The sequence below is a fragment of the Nomascus leucogenys genome, chromosome 9 (assembly GCF_006542625.1).
Source record: "Nomascus leucogenys isolate Asia chromosome 9, Asia_NLE_v1, whole genome shotgun sequence".
Taxonomy (NCBI): Eukaryota; Metazoa; Chordata; class Mammalia; order Primates; family Hylobatidae; genus Nomascus; species Nomascus leucogenys.
In genome coordinates, this window is record NC_044389.1 from 3,495,614 (window position 1) to 3,513,280 (window position 17,667).

Here is a 17,667-nt window from a genome sequence, read left to right on the forward strand (position 1 = left end):
ATGAGGGTTCTTCATTTGGCCAATAGTCACTTATGTGCTCCCGGCACCCCTTGCGGCTCTTTGGAAGATGCTTCCCCAGCTCCTGTAGCAGAGCCCTCCTTATCGACCTTTGTGCAGTGGATCTCAAATCTTGTTCTACTCCAACATGTCAGCAAGGCTAGGATATTCCCAACAGGGACAGAGACCCAGCTGAGCAGCCACTGTGCATCCAGGAGGGGCACGAGTCATAGGGAGCTTGAAACATCCATGAGTTGATGCTGCCAGGCCACCTTTCTCCTCTCTCCCTCTCATTCCCCCACCTCTCCACGAAGCTTGGCCATTTGGCACATTTGTGACAAACATGGAAAATGTCCATTGCACTCCTGGGCCTCACACCTCCCAAAGCAGGAGCAACCTCGCTTTGCTAAGCATAAACTATCTACAAAGTCCTTAATTTGTGACATTTCATTTAACACAATACTTTCATAATATCAATATTGTTGTCTCCACATTATAGATAGAAAGCATGGACACGTTAAGTGCCCAAGGTCAGTCAGCTAAGAAGTACTCAGCAAGACATAGGTCAGAGCCCAGCTCTGAAAACCACACTTTTAACCACTCTACTCCACTAATAAGGAGTTTCCCATAAGACTCTGGCTTAGCTGAGCCAAAATCACACAGGTTCCCTTTGGCCCTGTACAAATAAGACTAATTAATTTGGGAAAGCCATTCCTATGGTAATGGATAAAAGCGTGCGTGCAAGTGCATGTGTGCTTATATAATTTTATATTTCATTGATGCTTTTACTGATAGTAAATCTAGCTTTTTTTGGCTTTATTTCTACCGTAGCAGAAAACCCCATTTCTAGCAGATTGCCATGCCCCTAAGCTGTGGGGTGGCTGGTGATCTGCCAGCATCCATCATCTGTTAAGTCTGACATGGTGGCATGTGCCATTTCTCCTAGCTAGTCCTTGGATCGGGCTGGTGTCTTAGTCCAACAGGACTGGCCTTCTCACAATAGAAATTTCCCATTTCTCCATCCAGAATCAATTTGTTTCTTTCTAACTTGGATTGTGTTTGTTTTGCATGAGTTCATGTCTTGGGTCTCACTGTATGAAACTTCAGAACCTAAACACCAGATTGCTCCGTGAAGTTAGTATTCAGCTCCTGCTGAACGAGGACATATGGCATGTGCCCTCTCTCCCCAGAGGTATCACAAAACATTCTTCTAATATTTTCCAGAGGTCCAAGGAAATAAAAAGCGAGCTAAGAATGTTGTGAATGGCACACATTGCTTGCGGGTACATTCTGCTGTGTTTGGAAGGATGAATATGTATTACCAAGGGTGAATATGCCTCTCCTCTGCTAATCATATCCTGTCACAGGCAAGATTTGTCTACAACAATGGACACAATAACAATGTCTTTCTGTGGTCCTGTTCTGGCATAGTCTTTGGCAGCTAGGTCCATTTAGATTTCTGCCCATGCTCCAGGAGTAACTTCGTGAGTGGCCTCTGGGGCACCCGGGACATGCTAAAGGAAGTTAGTGGACTGTGACTCCAGCTGGAAGAGACATGCTCTACTTTGAAGCTGTTTTATGGAGCGTTTTGAGGCCCCATAGCAAACTCAAAGAGCAGAAAACCACTAATGAGCGGTCAGAGCATAAGTAGAGGGCGTGATGTGAGATGCCCTTCATCCCTAACTTTCCTGGCTCTGTGTGGACTAATAACTACTACATGAGCCGAGGGTAGGGGTGATATAGTCATGAGCAGGGATGGTACCCCCGGTGGCTCTTGGTCATCTCCCCCACCTGCACTGCTGGCATTGCTTAGTGATATAGGCACCAGAGCTGAATTAAAATCCTTGCTGTGGATGCTTCTGTCTCTCCCACCGGCACCTATAAGCCTGAGGATGTGTGCAGCCAAGCTGCTGGCTCTAGCAATGACCATAAGCAGGCTCAAACCCAGCAGAACAAGCAGAGACCTCAGGGTCACTAAAATGCATTGCTTCCACCTGGAAAATCTTCAAAATTCTCAATCACCTCAACAAAGCGACTGTGTGTCTATAGTTTGAAAGCATTTCCATCAGAACTGGCATTTGGAGGATGCCTTGTGCTGAAGCTTAGATCACTGCTCTTGGCTAGTGGATTACTGTTCTTCCTTCTTTCCTTCCTGAGGAGCCTCTGGCTCCTGAGAGCCATGGGGCCCTTGTCAAATTCAAAATCAAATTCCACTTGGGAGCTACGTGACAAGACACTGTGGAATGCCTCAGTTCTCTGCTCTCTGCTCTTGGCAGTTCTCTCTTTATGGAGGAGGCTGAGATTAAGCTTTGTTAGGATTACTTGGTAAACAAAGGGTGTGTTACTAACTCCTTTTTGCTGGTGTTGAGGGTGGTATTCCCGTCATTGTGCTAACTGCCACCATCCTCTGGAGTTTCCACAGTATATGCAGAGCACCTCCTAGTTCAGGCTTATGCGGGGCACTTCTGGGGTTACAGAGAGAGACAAGACACAGCCCCATACAGAGAACTTTACCCACAAACAGGGATTGCCATGAAATTCAATGAATGCTATGGGAGAGGAATACTTGGGAGCTGCTTTTCCTTCTCCATATACTCTTTTTCTAAATCCTTCAAAACATAGCAAACAACAGCAACAAGAGAAACCATGTTAGCTTAGAACATCCCAATCTTTGCTAGCCATTTCCCCACCACCACCTTTTTTTGAGACAGGGTCTTGCTGTGTCACCCAGGCTGGAGTGCAGTGGCAAGATCATAGCTCATTGCAGTCTCAAAGTTCTGGGCTCAAGTGATCCATTCTCCTGCCTTGGCCTCCTGAATAGCTAGGAGTATAGGTGCACACCACCATGCCTTGCTAATTTTTTTGTTTTTATTTTTTGTAGATGGGTCTCACTATGTGGCCCAGGCTGGTCTCAAACTCTTGATCTCAAGTGATCCTCCTGCCTCGGCCTCTCAAAGTGCTGGGATGACAGGTGTGAACCACCATGCCTGGCCCATTTCTTTTTTTGACAAGCATTCTGCTACACTCCCTGGGTGAGGGGTGCAGCGGGCAGAAGACTGGCCTGAGTTAGGAATCACTCAGTTAAACAAGACAGCTGTCTCCAAACCATTTTTAGCACAAACACCAAAAGTTGGATTTAATTAAAGTTTGTAAAATTTGGAAATTTCCCTCTAGTAGTTTGGGTTCTAACCTTGGGTCACACTTAATAAGAAGGCAACCTCACAAATTGATTTCCCTTAGTCAAGGAGGAAGACAAAGTTTTCTGTTGCTGCTGTTTTTGTTGTGGCAAAGAGGGTTCTGTAAAAGGTCAAGAACATAATTTCAGAAACAAGCAAGCGAACGGCCTGTATTCACCTCACCAGTAATCAGTCAGGTCATCTAGTATTCTTCTCAGTACACTCAAACATAGACACCTTGAAGACAAGGATCAGGTCTCGTTCCCCTCTGAATCCACCAAAGAGCCCTGCGTCCCACTGCTGAATAATTACACAGGCACAGCAGTCCTCAGAGTTCGAGGTATGTAGGAAGGCGAATTCGTTATATAAGATTCGATTTCTTGCCAAGTGTTTTCACTTACAGCAGACACTTATATGCTTATTCTTATGACACACATTTAGTCCTAACACCTGTTTTCAGGCACACTTTCTAGACCAGCTCCTTTCCTATAAACCTGTGATTCTAGGAATTAATTTTTATTATGTGGCTTTTATTATGGATTTTATTATGTGGCTTTATAGTTTGGCCCTCAGGGAATCAAAAAAGAAAAGGTGCAACATTAATTTGATGGTCCTCTGTGGAGCTCATTGTCCTCTATGAAATATGAGAAGATGTAATGGAAGGTTTAATCCTATTATGAAAGGTTCTATGGTGGAAATCTACAAGGTCTTTGCTCCTAGTAAGCCCTAGGTTTGCTGCCCTCTTCCCCTCAGCTGTAGGCTCAGGACAGAACCTGCTTCCTTGGCCTGCTGGGAGCCAACACACCCTCTGGCTCACTGGGGATCCTGCTTCTTGTCTGGCTGGCTATAAAGGGGGTTCAGCCCTCCTGTGCTCTACACCAGCCCTGAGGATTGAGTGCTTTAAAATTACTCCTTCAAGGGAAAAGAGCATCAAATGGCAAACATGGGGAAATCACCAAGCTAAGAAACCACTTTCTCTTCTGACCAACGTGGTCCTGTCCATCCATCCCCTTTGTGGAGGTGGTGAAGGGAACGGCAGCTTTTATTTTTCAGCCTCACAACATCCCTTCTTGCTCTCTGGCCCTGCCTGGGATTGCTGATGTTTACCCAGGCAGACAGTGCAATGGTCTAGATTCCCTGCCATCCAATGACACATGTTAAGCCAGATAGGAAATTGCTCAAGTATTCCAACCTGAGGTTTGCTTTATCATAATTTTTTAGTAATTTATGAAAAGCAGAATCCAGAAACACTTGAGCTTTTAGTTTTCCTCTTGATTAAGTATTTTCAAGTTTGCAGACAAACTCTACAGGAGCCTCTTAAGAAGAAGCTACTTAGAGGGACCCTGTGGTCTTATAGGATATAGAGCTTCTACAATGAAGAATCTCTTCACACGTGAATCATTTCACTTTCTCATTTTCTCATTTATATTTGCTCTTATATTGTAAATTTCTCTGTCACCCAGGCTGGAGTGCAGTGGCATGATCTCGGCTCGCTGCAGCCTTCACCTCCTGGGCTCAAGCAATCTTCCTGCCTCAGCCTCCCAGGTAGCTGGGATTACAGGCACGCAACACCATGCTTGGCTAATTTTTGTATTTTTTTTAGTAGAGTCAGGGTTTCACCATGTTTACCAGGCTGGTCTCGAACTCCTGACCTCAAGTGATCCGCCCACCTTGGCCTCCCAAAGTGCTGGGATTACAGGCATGAGCCACCAACCCAACCCACATTTTAAATTTCTAATGTTAAATATTTTTAAACCAAATAAAAAATACTTGGTTTACACTGCAGTGCCTTCTCCTCCTCTACCCCACAGTCTTGCTGGTGGTCTAGTGTTTATGTGGGAAAGTCTAGCACACCAAGCCCTGCATTTAGCCACAGCCTGGCTCACACCCCATCATGGCCTCTCTGCCCAGCCATGGCAGAGTCTTTGTTGAAGAATCAACAGAGACAGTGGCAGGGGCATCCTTGGGCTTCTAGTGCATTTCCTCCTGAGTGAAAGCTATGGGAATTCCTCTGGACAGCCGCATATCTGCAGGAGGGGAGTCTCGAAGCAAAGGGTTTACCTTCTACCACCTGAACCCCAAAGCCCTCTAGTGAGGAAAAGAGGCTTCTAAGTCATTATCTTGTGATTTTATTCAGCAGATAGAATCATAGTTCAGTGTTCACTGGTTTTTGAGGCCGGCACCATGAAAAGCCTTGGAAGTGTCATGGAAGAAGCATTTTTAGAAGTAAATGACATGAAAAATTTCTAGAATGCCCTCAAAACACATTAATGCCTGGCTTCTTGATTCGCTTAGAGGTAAATCATTTTCTTGCTATAACCATATAACTAGGAAATCCCATTGAATTCACCATACTGAATATTTTAAAGCCCTATTTTAAAGCATGTTCTTAGTTAACCTCATTACTACTTGTGTCCATTGGATCCGCAAAATTGGCTTTTATCTGTAGGTAAAAAGCTAGGCTCTCTCGATTTCACACCAGAAATAAAACAGCAATGCTTGTGAAATCGCGGTTTACTATGACTATGAAGTATGCATTGTGCCCTTTAGTAATAGACATGTTCTTGTGTTTGTCACTACAGTTTCTTAGCAATGTTAGCACAAATTAGGAAGCTGTTTAAAGGTAGCGATATGACTAAATCCTTCCTCCTACACCTATCACAGAGGAGGGGCGGCGTTCACTGTGCTATGCAGGGAGCAGGGGCCTGGAGAACTCAGAGTCCAACTTTAATGCTGCCTTGTGGCTTTGGGAAGTGAGCGGATTTTCAGTCACCTTCACTTTCTTTCAGTAAAATGAGACAGCCCATAAAAGGGCCCAGGGGTCCCAGGAAGCTCTGAAATCGATCTTATCCCTTTCTTTACACCTTGACCATATCATCTATGAGTTCTCCAGCAGAACTCACACAGGCTCTCACACTGAACTGAGGTCTAAAGAGCGTGGAGTGCTTTCTCTAGAGTCTTCAGTGTGATCGTATGAACATTCAGAAAACGGTCACAGGTGCCCTGGGCGGATAGAGAACCTCAGGAGAGACTTGAGGAAAGGGGAAGGGCGGAAACTCATCTCTGCTTTAGGCTGCCCCTACATCACTTCGGAGGGAAGAGCAACGTGGCAGCAGGAGGAGCTAAGACACACTAGCAATGCTAGTGTTTTGTTTTGTTTTGTTTTGAGTGCAGGAGTGGAAGTTTATTAAAAAGCTTTCCAACAGTTAGAAAAGGAAGGAAAGTACACTTGGAAGAGGAACAAGTGGGCAATTCGAGGAACAAAGTGCCAGTGCTAGTGTTTTTATTACAAGTATGGCAGCATCAACAGCCCAAGATTTCTCTATGCCAGCAGACTTACTGTCCTTACACTTGGTCAGTCCATCAACATTTACATATTTATTTGTTTGTTTGAAGAAAAGGAAAGGAAATCCTTTCACAAAATATTTACAACATGATGCAAGATCTATGGGGTAGGAAATTGATCCCTGACAAAATAATTCAATAGATTAGAAGTTAAGTTTTATTTTAAAAACACGAACTTTCTCTTTGCAGATCGACTGCTAGAGAGTATGCTCTGAAAATTATCAAGAAAAGCAAATGTCGAGGCAAAGTATGTATAAAATTTGTTCTTATGAGATAGAGTGTTCGAGAGGTCAAAAGAAACACAAAGATCAGCTCCTAAACAAACATAAGTTCACCCTAAGGGTTGAATTTTGGTGGAATAGAATGTTACGTACTTACTAGAATATAACTTTATGTATATCCCTCGGATAAAAGTTATTTGGGATGATTAGATATGATTTCTCTTCCTTATCTTTTTGTTTGTTTACTCTCTTCCCTTCTTCATGTGATCTAAGTTTCATCCCATTCTTTGCTATGAAACTGTAGTTATCATGATTGGTTCTGAATTTACAAGCATTATGTAAGGACCTCAACATCTATTGCCAATTCTAGGCTATACCTGAGTATCAGAGTATAAGACAGGCTCATTACATTTTACCAAAACGCATCTCTCTTGACCCTTACATAGTATATCTGTACTCATTTGAGTTAGCCCTCCATATGTTTTTGTGGAAGCTGATGAAGATAACTTTTCCTTTGGACAGGAGCACATGATCCAGAATGAAGTGTCTATTTTAAGAAGAGTGAAGCATCCCAATATTGTTCTTCTGATTGAGGAGATGGATGTGCCAACTGAACTGTATCTTGTCATGGAATTAGTAAAGGTGTGTATTTTGGAAAGAAAGTAAGTCTTTATTGATGGTGCCGCACTTGCCTGTATTTTAGAGCTCTTTCCCTTATTTTCTCCCACCAGTATTCAGGTTCTCATTTCTGTACATTGGCCCAGTGATTAGGAATGTTCATAGGAGAACGGTACACAAGGGCTCAAGTCCCAGCCTTGGCACAAAGAGACCCATGACTTTGGGTCTACCTCTTTATGTCTCACTTTCAGCGTACGTAAAGTGAGAATACTAATAATACCTGCTTAATGGTGTTATTGTGGGGATGAAGAGATGGCTTCCACCAGTTTGTGTGACACACAGAGCATTAGGTACCAATATAATTGTCGTTGTTATAAGGGAAAATCATTCACTTTTCCATGAACTATATCCAAAGGTACCAGCCATCTTGTAAAAACAAGCTTTAAACTTTTAGTCACCAAGATAATGGGAAAATAGCGCTGTCCTAATAATGATGTGAATAGTGTACTGACTTTCAGCGAATGTTGTAATCTCATCCTGTCACGTAATATGACCTTCTTCTTCTATGAAAACATACACTATGGGGATAGCCAATTGTTGATGATGGTTGAATGGAGATGCAAAAGGTCTCTTACCTGTTCTCTCTCCTTCCATACATTTGACATTTTCAGGAAGTAGAAGTTTTAAAAAATGGCATGCTTCATTTTCGTGAAGCTCTTGTGTTCTCAAGTCTTTTCTAGTATAGTCATTAAACTGAAGGTTTAAGTAATGTCTACCTTAGTTGGAGAAGGTTGTAATTGGTTGCACCGCCTTCTGCATCAGCTGTGAGCGCCGCCAGGGGGCGCCTCAGGCTCCCGGGGCATGTTTGGAATCCCCACACTGCTGACTTGAATGTGAGGTTTTCTCTTTTAAAAATTCAAGACAAGGAAAGCATTTAGTAAGCTAATCTATGATGATATGAAAAATGTTCATTCTAGGGTCTTTAAGTTTTTATTATTTAGAATTGCTTCACCTTAGACATATCGGCATTTTTTTAACTTAGTGGTTATTTGTATTTATAGGTGAAACTTATTTTTAGTCTACTTCAAATTAGGACTTGTTTCTTTCTTTCTTTCTTTCTTTTTTGAGACGGAGTTTTGCTCGTGTTGCCCAGGCTGGAATGGAATGCAATGGCACGATCTTGGCTCACCACAACCTCTGCCTCCTGGGTTCAAGCGATTCTCCTGCCTCAGCCTCCCTAGTAGCTGGAATTACAGGCATGTGCCACCACGCCCGGCTAATTTTTTATTTTTAGTACAGTTGGGGTTTCTCCATGTTGGTCAGGCTGATCTCGAACTCCCGACCTCGGGTGATCCGCCCACCTCGGCCTCCCAAAGTGCTGGGATTACAGGCATGAGCCACCGCGCCCGGCCAGACTTGTTTCTTTCAAAGAATGGGAGCCTTTTTGTAGTAACAAGGTTATTGTCATGTTTGAGGCTGAGAGAGGTAAAAATGTTAAACTGAAAATCCAATAAAGAAAAGTCGGCCGGGCGCAGTGTCTCATGGGTCAGGCACGGTGGCTCACAGTAATCCCAGCATTTTGGGAGGCCGAGGTGGGCAGATCATGAGGTCAAGAAATCGAGACCATCCTGGCCAACATGGTGAAACCCTGTCTCTACTAAAAATACAAAAAATTAGCTGGGCATGGTGGCAGGTGCCTGTAATCCCAGCTACTTGGGAGGCTGAGGCAGGAGAATCGCTTGAACCTGGGAGGCGGAGGTTGCAGTGAGCTAAGATCGCGCCGTTGCACTCCAGCCTGGACAAAAAGAGGAAAATTCTGTCTCAAAAAAAAAAAGAAAGAAAAGTCGATTTCATTTGAATAAAGAAAAAATATGAAGATTTTCTCATTGGTGCTTTATTATTAAATTATCTTTTTACCAATATTGTAAATTATGCTTTCCCTAGTACCAAGAAGTCTTTTTACAACAATCTTAATTTTTAGACTAACAACTTCAAGCCATTCTGTTGTCCTTTTTGTGCTGTTATAATTTGATTACCCCCCCGTTATTATCGACATACCCCCACTGTTCGCTGATTTTTGGAGTGCTGAGACTAAATGAAATTTCAAGATGGCAAAGGCTCAGGCACTCTGAATGCATTTTGTGAGAAATCTTAGTCTGACTGTCAATCGTGTGCTTGCTTAGGCGACTATGGTAAGGTCTTCGTTGCACTTAACTGCCTTTGTGAATTCTCTCTGCATCACCAAGATACCCTAAAAAGGCCTAGAAGTCTCCGTAGCCCAGTACTGGGACCCTCAATTGTGCTGCAAGATCATACCCTTCGATTTAATCTCACCCAGAATGCCCTGAGGACAGCTCGGGAAGCTTCCCAGGGAAGTGAAGGCCAGCCCCAGCCTTGACTTGAAAGACTCCCAGGAATTTTCCACTAAGACATGTAGGTGGGGTGTGCTTCTCAAACCCTCAGGGCCCAGTGATGTCCCAAAGAATGCCCGAAGCTCTCAGACAAACAAGGCTCATGTTCCGGAAGGCAGTGGATCAGCAGTTAATGGGAATGAAATTCCATACTCATCAGGCGCAGGACTTTAGCCTTCTGCCTCCAGAGGCGGTGCACACGCAGGCTGCCTGAGTGTTCAGAGGAAGGCAGGCCTCGTGGAGGAGCTGGGTCTGCAGCTGGGCCCTGGGAGAGCAACGGGAGTTGGAAAACTGAAGGGGAGGGGATGGGACACTTCAGGAAGGGCGCTGTCATGAGGACAGGCTTGAGGACAGAGATCTTGGCCTGTTTGGATGGCTAGGGAAGAAATATCCTGGAGCATGAGGGTCACTCTGTTAAGTAGTGGCGAGACAGGAAATTAAACAGGGTGGAATGAAGGTTGGGGCAGAACACTGAAAGCCTCCTCCTTTCGGCTGTGGGAAAAGAATGGTGATTTCTTGAAGAGAGAAAGAAAATAGTGACATAATGTGTGGGAAGGTAGCAGTCGGTGTGCAGGATGCTTTGGATAAAGAGCTCAGGGAGGGAAGCAGAACGGATTGTGAGACCACACGACAGCAACCCAGGGATGAGGCAACAGGAGCGTTTGGCGGAGTAGGAAGGCCCAGATGGCTGCGAAGGAGAAACGTGTCCAAGAAAGGACCGATAAGACCCGTTGACTGCATTGTTGAGGACAAAGAGGAAAGGAGCCAGACGCAGTGGCTCACGCATGTAATCCCAGCACTTTGGGAGGCCAAGGCAGGAAGATCACTTGAGGCCAGGAGTTGGAGACCAGCCTGGGCAACAAAGCGAAGCCCCATCTCTACAAAAAAAAATAATAATAATAATTAGCCAAGCATGATGGCCTGCTCCTGTGGTTCCCGCTACTCTGGAGGCTGAGACAGGAGGATCACTTGATCCCAGGAGTCTGAGGCTGCAGTGAGCCATGATTGTGCTACTGCACTCCAGCCTGGGTGACAAAGCAAGACCTTGTCTCTTATAAAAAAGGACATGACAAGATGCCAGGAGCCCAGATAACTGGGACTGGTGGAATCTTTGCAGGGTCTCCATATACAGCCACACATGCCCTGTGGTAGAACTCCAGGGGTGCTGTTCACATACACCACGGTGACTGTCCCCCCTCCTCAAGTGGTACAGAGACAACCCGAAAACCTGTGTGTAGCAGCCTTACCTCTGAGGGAAGCAGAAAGTTGAAAAAAACTATTCGTTTTGAAAAAAAAAATCTGTGTGCTTGGCTTGAGAACCGTTGCAGCTTCGGGGACAGTGAGAGAAGTCTCCAGCGTGGAGACTATACAGGGTCACAGAGGGCCCAGGCCTGAGAGGCAGATTTGAAAATCATCAGCCTACAGGGGCTATCTTTTGCTTTAGCTATTTTAAAAAGAAAAACTGAGTTCCTTAGCACATTAGGTAACAGACGATCACAGTTGGTTACTGTGCATAGCGGTTTGGTGCACCGTAGGCAAGAATGATGCACATATTGATAGTAAATCAGACCCCAATTCTCTGAAAGGGTTTTAAATAAATGGAACTTAGGTTGGAACTTAAAAATCATTCCATTTTACCAAAAAGCAATATATTTAAAAAGGAACAAAGGAAACAAAAGTTCAGATGAATAACAGTCCTAGAAAACTTTCTTGGCGATTTCCCCCCCTTCCTCCCTCCTTTTCTCACTCATCTTTGAAATGAAGTTTCTGGTCCTTTTCTCTGTTCCTTACAAAGGAGGACAATATTGAAAAAGAAAACACTACGCCCACTCTCAGAGAGCTAAATCTAGTGTATGAAGGGGATTGTGTGTGTGAGTGTGTGTGTGTGTGTGTGTGTGCGTCCTAATAATTTCACTAGGCAGTAGAACATTTTCAGTGTGCAGTTTGCAGTATTACCTGTTTCTCACTGGAGGAGGTGAAGGATTACGAATTTGAACTCTGGCTGGCAGTCAATGTGAGGCAGGTAGCACATGCCACTGGGATCTTCACGTGTCGCAGTCCTCTGCCCTGGAGATCCAACTGCATCTCCTCGTCCCCTAGCTGGGAGCTGTGGAAATGGCCATGTGTCTGGTGGTAGAGAATCTTCATTTCTTTGAGCTCTGGGGGAAACGCCACTGGCTTTTGTAGTGGGTGGAGAAATCACCATTCAGCCTTCGAGCCTTTGAAAGGGAAGTAGCAGGAAAAGCCCTTAGGAACCCAAAGATTCCACATCCATTCTTGCTGTCTTTGGGGTTTGTCAGTGGCCTCTGCAGGTGGCCCCACTGGCCCATCTGTTAATGTGCTGCTGCACCTTCTGTTCTCTTCTCAGGGGGGAGACCTTTTTGATGCCATTACTTCCACTAACAAATACACCGAGAGAGACGCTAGTGGGATGCTGTACAACCTAGCCAGCGCCATCAAATACCTGCATAGCCTGAACATCGTCCACCGTGATATCAAGCCAGAGAACCTGCTGGTAAGAGGAATTCCACCTACAGGGCATCCTGAGTTCCAAGCACTCATGAATGAATATGAATATTTCTTTTTTCTTTTCTTTCTTTTTTTAAAAATTTACCTTTAAGGTTAATTTCCAGTTAGCCTTCAGGATCTAGTTGGAAACTAGCCTTTTAGGTTGATCTAGATGAGTTAATGTGCCCTTAAGAACACCTGATTTATTAGCAAATAAAAACCAGGCACAAGAATGGGAATCGAACTCATGAAGGGTAGGGCTGTACTGAACTCCTTGGGCTAGGACAAGATAGCGACAAGTTACACAGACACGGATGTCATTTATCTTAGGCGCTTTTATGTTAGAAAGTTTTTACTTGCCAGTTGGAGCAACGTAGTGAGACCCCCATCTCTGCAAAAAAAAATTTTTTTTAATTCGCCAGACATTGTAGTGTGCACCTGTAGTCCCAGCTACTCAGGAGGCTGAGGTTGCTGGAGGATGGCTTGAGCCCAGGAGGTCAAGGCTGCAGTGAGCTGTGATCACACTACTGCACTCCAGCCTGGGTGACAGAGTGAGACCCTGTCTTGAAAGAAAGAGAGAAAAGAAAGAAAAGAAAAGAAAAGTAAAAAGAAGTTTTTACTCGGGGAAAAAAAAGGAAGCCCTTTTAGACTTTTACAGAGTTAGGGTTACAGCTCAATAATATGATCCAAAACCTAAAAGAAAAAAAAAACTATAATTGGTTTTTAACACTCTAGCCCCTTAGCATAAAAGCAATTTTGAAAAAGACTAATTTTTAAAAACAGAGACATCCTTCCCCCAACTTTACACTATTTGGTTTGCTTTTCATGTACTCCACATCTCTGGGGAAACCTTGAGAGATATCCACAAAAGCAAATGGGGGTCCTTCCTCACCCAGTTATTAAGGGGAATACATAGGAAAAAAAGAGGCAGGGACTAAGCATGGGGTGCTTCACCGGGAAATATGGGAGTAATATAAATGTTGCTGGCTCTTCAGGCTGGAATTTTAATGAAATATATTTCATTTCTATATGCTGTGCATATATATATATATATATATATATGTATATCTTTTCCCAGAGATGCTAGTTCTTCTTTTACTTTCATTATCCACCGCTGAGCATCATGTATAATGTATGAGTTCTGTTACTTTGCCCATCTCTTCAGAAATCTGGGAAAAGAGGATTCTCTTTCTAAAGTAGTGTTTCTCCAGGGTGGTCTAAAGACTCCCTGAATCAGAATTATTCCCAGATGCCTGTTAAAAATGCAAATTTCTGGGCCTGGATGCAGCCCCACCAAATCAGAATCCACTGACCGATGACAGCTTGCAGAAATCCACAAGGCAGCCACCTCCCCCAGGTAACCCGCATACACACTCAAGTCTAAAAGCGGATGAGCCACCCGACTCCCATGACACAAATAAAAGCTAGTGAGATCCGCGATGATGGAGAACCATCTATGTGCTTGGCCCTGTGCTAATGTCTCGACAGTCATTATCTCGTTTCATCCTCACAGCAACCACACTGGGTAAGTTCTATTACTGTCTCATTTCATAGGTAAGGAACATGGATACCTAGAAGTTAAATGACCTGCCCACGGTTGTAACAGCTCTTAAGTAGAAGAGCCAAGATCTCAACCTAATTCTGACTTCCAGAGCCTTAGCTCTTACCACTACACTACAGTAAGCTCTGCATTGAAGAGAGGTTAACTGAGTACTGGCTATGTGTTGGGTACTGCGCGAGGGAACAAGAGAGACACATGTCTTCATGAAGTTGGCACTGAAGCAGAAAAGATAAGCATTCAAGAAATAAATATGCACACAATTAGTTCATTGCAATTATGCTGGTCATCTTGTAGCTACTGGCTAATAAAAGGCAGCCGAGGTCAAGTGACTGAGCCCTGACTTAATTGCACCTTAAATTCCTCATCTTCACAGTAGCCTAAACATTCTCTTCTGCATAGTTACCTCCATCAACTGCACCAATTTTCTCTCATCTGCACTCATTTTTCCTGTGTCTTGAATTATGTAGGATTGTCTCGTGGGGACGGACTTACAACTGGGCCTTTGTTTAAAAACTTCTCTAAGCGCCCATACTTCAGCGATTGAAAATTTAAGTTTCATTTTCTTTCCTTTTTGCTTTTGCTGCTCAGTTTTGTGTACCCATTGTTCACTTACTCCTCGCTGGAGTGTTATCTATTTCTGTAAATGCCATAAGTGATTACATTGGAGTGCACTTTTACTAAAATTCCAGTTTACATGATACTTCTAACGTATTATGCTCATTCAAATATATTTTACTTTAAATTACCACAAAAGAAAAAAAAGAATGTTCTTTCCTTTCTTTTTCCCTTTTTTTCTAATTTAAGAAGCTGAACTATATAGAGAAACAATTGCAGTCATTTGTAATGTAGGTTTAAAATATCTATATGAAAAACTAAAGAGATTTTATTCTCCTTTACAGTGATTTCTGATGGTAGGGATTAGGGGTTGGTGAATTTTGCAGGGAAAAATCTATTACAGGATAAAATAGTTCAAATAAGTTTAGCAAAACTTAACACAACTTATTCTGTCCTGGTTTAACAAAACTAGGATGATGTCACTAATTGCACATGAGACCACTGTTGATTTCACATTCTGTGGAGAGTTGTGGAAATAAGAGAACCATCACAGAAGGTAGACCCTCGCACACCCAGGATTTATAGTCAGACGGACAAAAGTTCAAAACCCAGTGGTTCACTCTTCCACTGACTGGTCTTATGACCTTGAGGAAGGTACCTCCTTCAAGCCTTCTTTAAGGGGATTTGATGACGATAACATAACTATTAATTTCCTCTTTAAAATTTCCCCTTTCTTTGTAATTAAAAACGAAATTAAATTATTCCTAAAAATAAAACTGCCTAACGATAATATATGTAGTGAAAATCACTTTTTAACCCTTTTTTTTGATATTGCTTTAGAAATTTTACTATTCACCCACGCGTGGATTTGCCACCTCGTGGCAAAATGTAAAGCTATAGACTATTTTTTGAAAATGTTATAATAAAGTTAATGTAAAGATTTGGAATCCATTTACTTATTATAGGGAAACTTATCAAATATATAAAAAGACCTCACAGCATACTTTGTTTTACTACTTTATTAAAAGGCTTATAAAACCCTTCTAAATTGTAAGACTGACAACAAGATTTTTGTTAGCTGAGTGTTAGGTTAATATTTGTTATAACTAGCAAAGTATTTTTAATACATATCTAATTCAGCTATAGATTTCATTCTATGTAGTATAATTGTGTATATAGAACTTTTAGCGTTTTTTAATTTTAATTCTTATAGAACAGCATAAAAATGTAGCCTGGTCTTAAGGATCTATATTGATTGTATGAATGATTTATTTAACTCTAGTGTTTGGTTGGGTTAAAGTATTTTGATGAGAAAATATGATTTGACTTACAGGAAAGTTTTCAGCCACATTTTAGGTGAAAACTGGACACTGACCCAATAAAAAATACCTCTTATAAATTTATTATTGTATTTAACTAAAGTTTTTCCCCCCAAATTGATCATGCCCATGATTTTATATGGTTCTTATTGCTTTACTGGTTGTCATGCCTGGTACTTAATAATTGTATGGACAGGTGGACGTCAGAGTGGATGAGCGGAGTGAGTGAGTGAATGAGTGATACTTCTTTAAACAGAGGACAGAGCCGCCTGGCAAGCCCAAAACATTCCCAACTGGCCTGTTAGACGGAGTTCTCACACTGGCCTCAGTATAAACTTCACTGAGCAGTGGCAGAAAGTATGATGCTTCCCCAGATGGGCTTAGGCATGGAACCACCGTGTATGTATGCGTGTATGTGTGTATGTGTATATGTGTGCGTGTGTGTGTGCCATGATAGTTCATGACTAGAGGAACTTTTTGCTTAATTAAAAAAAAAAAAAAATTAATACCTTCAGTTTACCCAAGTCACCACTAGATGGCAAGCTTGTACCCTTAGCAATTAAAAACCATCAGTAGCAGCTTGTGTTTCTTCCAGGGACCTGGGCAGGTCTTTCAAAAATGTGTACGCAGATGCCTCCTCCTTATGAAAATTAAATGTTCACTAACAAAACTATAACTCACAGCACTAGTTTTTATTAGATTCCAGAAACAAACATAGTCATTTTCTTCAAATATAAACGTTCAAAATTCTTTTCCCTCCCAAAGTCCCCAAGACCCTGTAGGAGAAAAACTGCCTCTCCTTGGCTAGAAACTCTGTGTTCAAGTGTTTGTGCCTGCTCCCAGCTGCCCATCAAAATGACACGTGCAACTCATGGTCCTTGTTTTCATGCAGTGGATTATATCTAGCAATAAGCTAGTCCTGTTCCACCCAAGTGATGATGACACGTTGTGCTCCAGTTCTTCCTAGTTTTCAATTCCATGCTCACAAGATAACATACTTCCTTCACCTTAATCCCATGACTCTTAATTCCCCAAATAAGTCCATTTGGTGATAGGATAGCTAACTGCACTGGCGGATGGACAAGATGAGTGCCACAGAGAGAATTGGTCTAGAGGTCATGGACAAAAACACAGAACTTGAGCCCTCAGAGTGTATTGACTAATAGATTGGAGGTTACCCAAAGGAAGGGAGCCAGTGATCTTCTGTGAGTCTGGCCCCAATCCTGCCCTATTCATCATTACCAGTGACTTCAAATGAAGATGAATTATTCCAATGACAGAAGTGAGATCCAAAAATATTTTTGGCTCTATAAAGGTCCAAAACTGGTAAGAAGAAATTAAACAAGAGATAAACATAAATCCCTAGAGACTAAGTTAGTTTTGCTGTAGTTGTGTTATTGTCAATTTCAGAAACAATAATGGAATACTTGGCCTGACTGCAGGTTAAAAGGCTATTAGTTGACCTGGAGAAGGCTGTTCGTTCAGTGTGAGTCTCAGTATGACAAGGCTGCTAAAAATATTCATATGTGCTTAGACTTCTTTCCCTGAAAGAGTCAGGAGAGTCCTTGGTGCGGCTTACCATGTTACCCCTTATGGTAATAATCTGAACACATTCTGTCTGGGCCTGGGGTTGACCCAGAGAAGGGATGCATCACTTGGGGCATGGTGGTTCTCATCAAATATAGGAAAGGCTGCCACATGGAAGACGGGATAACTTTCTTGTACTGTATATGACAGCACGGAACTAAAATTAAAGAGAAGATGTTAGTGGGCAAGAGATTTAGGGTTAACTTTAGAAAAACTTTTTAATAATCTAATTTCTTTGAAATTTAAATGTCCTTTATTACTGGTAGCTTGTAGTCATTGTAAGTGTCCGGGCAGAAACTGAACGATCCTTTTTTGGGGGGTGTTTAGAAAAAAAATTCTACTCTCTGAATTGGCATGGGAGTTGAGGGA

General features: G+C 42.6%; 1 protein-coding gene across 7 annotated transcripts in view; it reads left to right on the forward strand.

The window, feature by feature from the left end:
* The window catches only part of DCLK1 (doublecortin like kinase 1), a 347,267-nt gene that overhangs the window by 281,193 nt on the left and 48,407 nt on the right, over window positions 1–17,667 (forward strand). For all 7 annotated transcript variants that reach the window (XM_030818533.1, XM_030818531.1, XM_030818532.1 and 4 more), the window contains 3 exons: window positions 6,708–6,765; window positions 7,262–7,381; window positions 12,137–12,283. In XM_030818533.1, coding sequence (XP_030674393.1) covers window positions 6,708–6,765; window positions 7,262–7,381; window positions 12,137–12,283 — 325 coding nt within the window. The remainder of the gene's footprint in view (window positions 1–6,707; window positions 6,766–7,261; window positions 7,382–12,136; window positions 12,284–17,667) is intronic.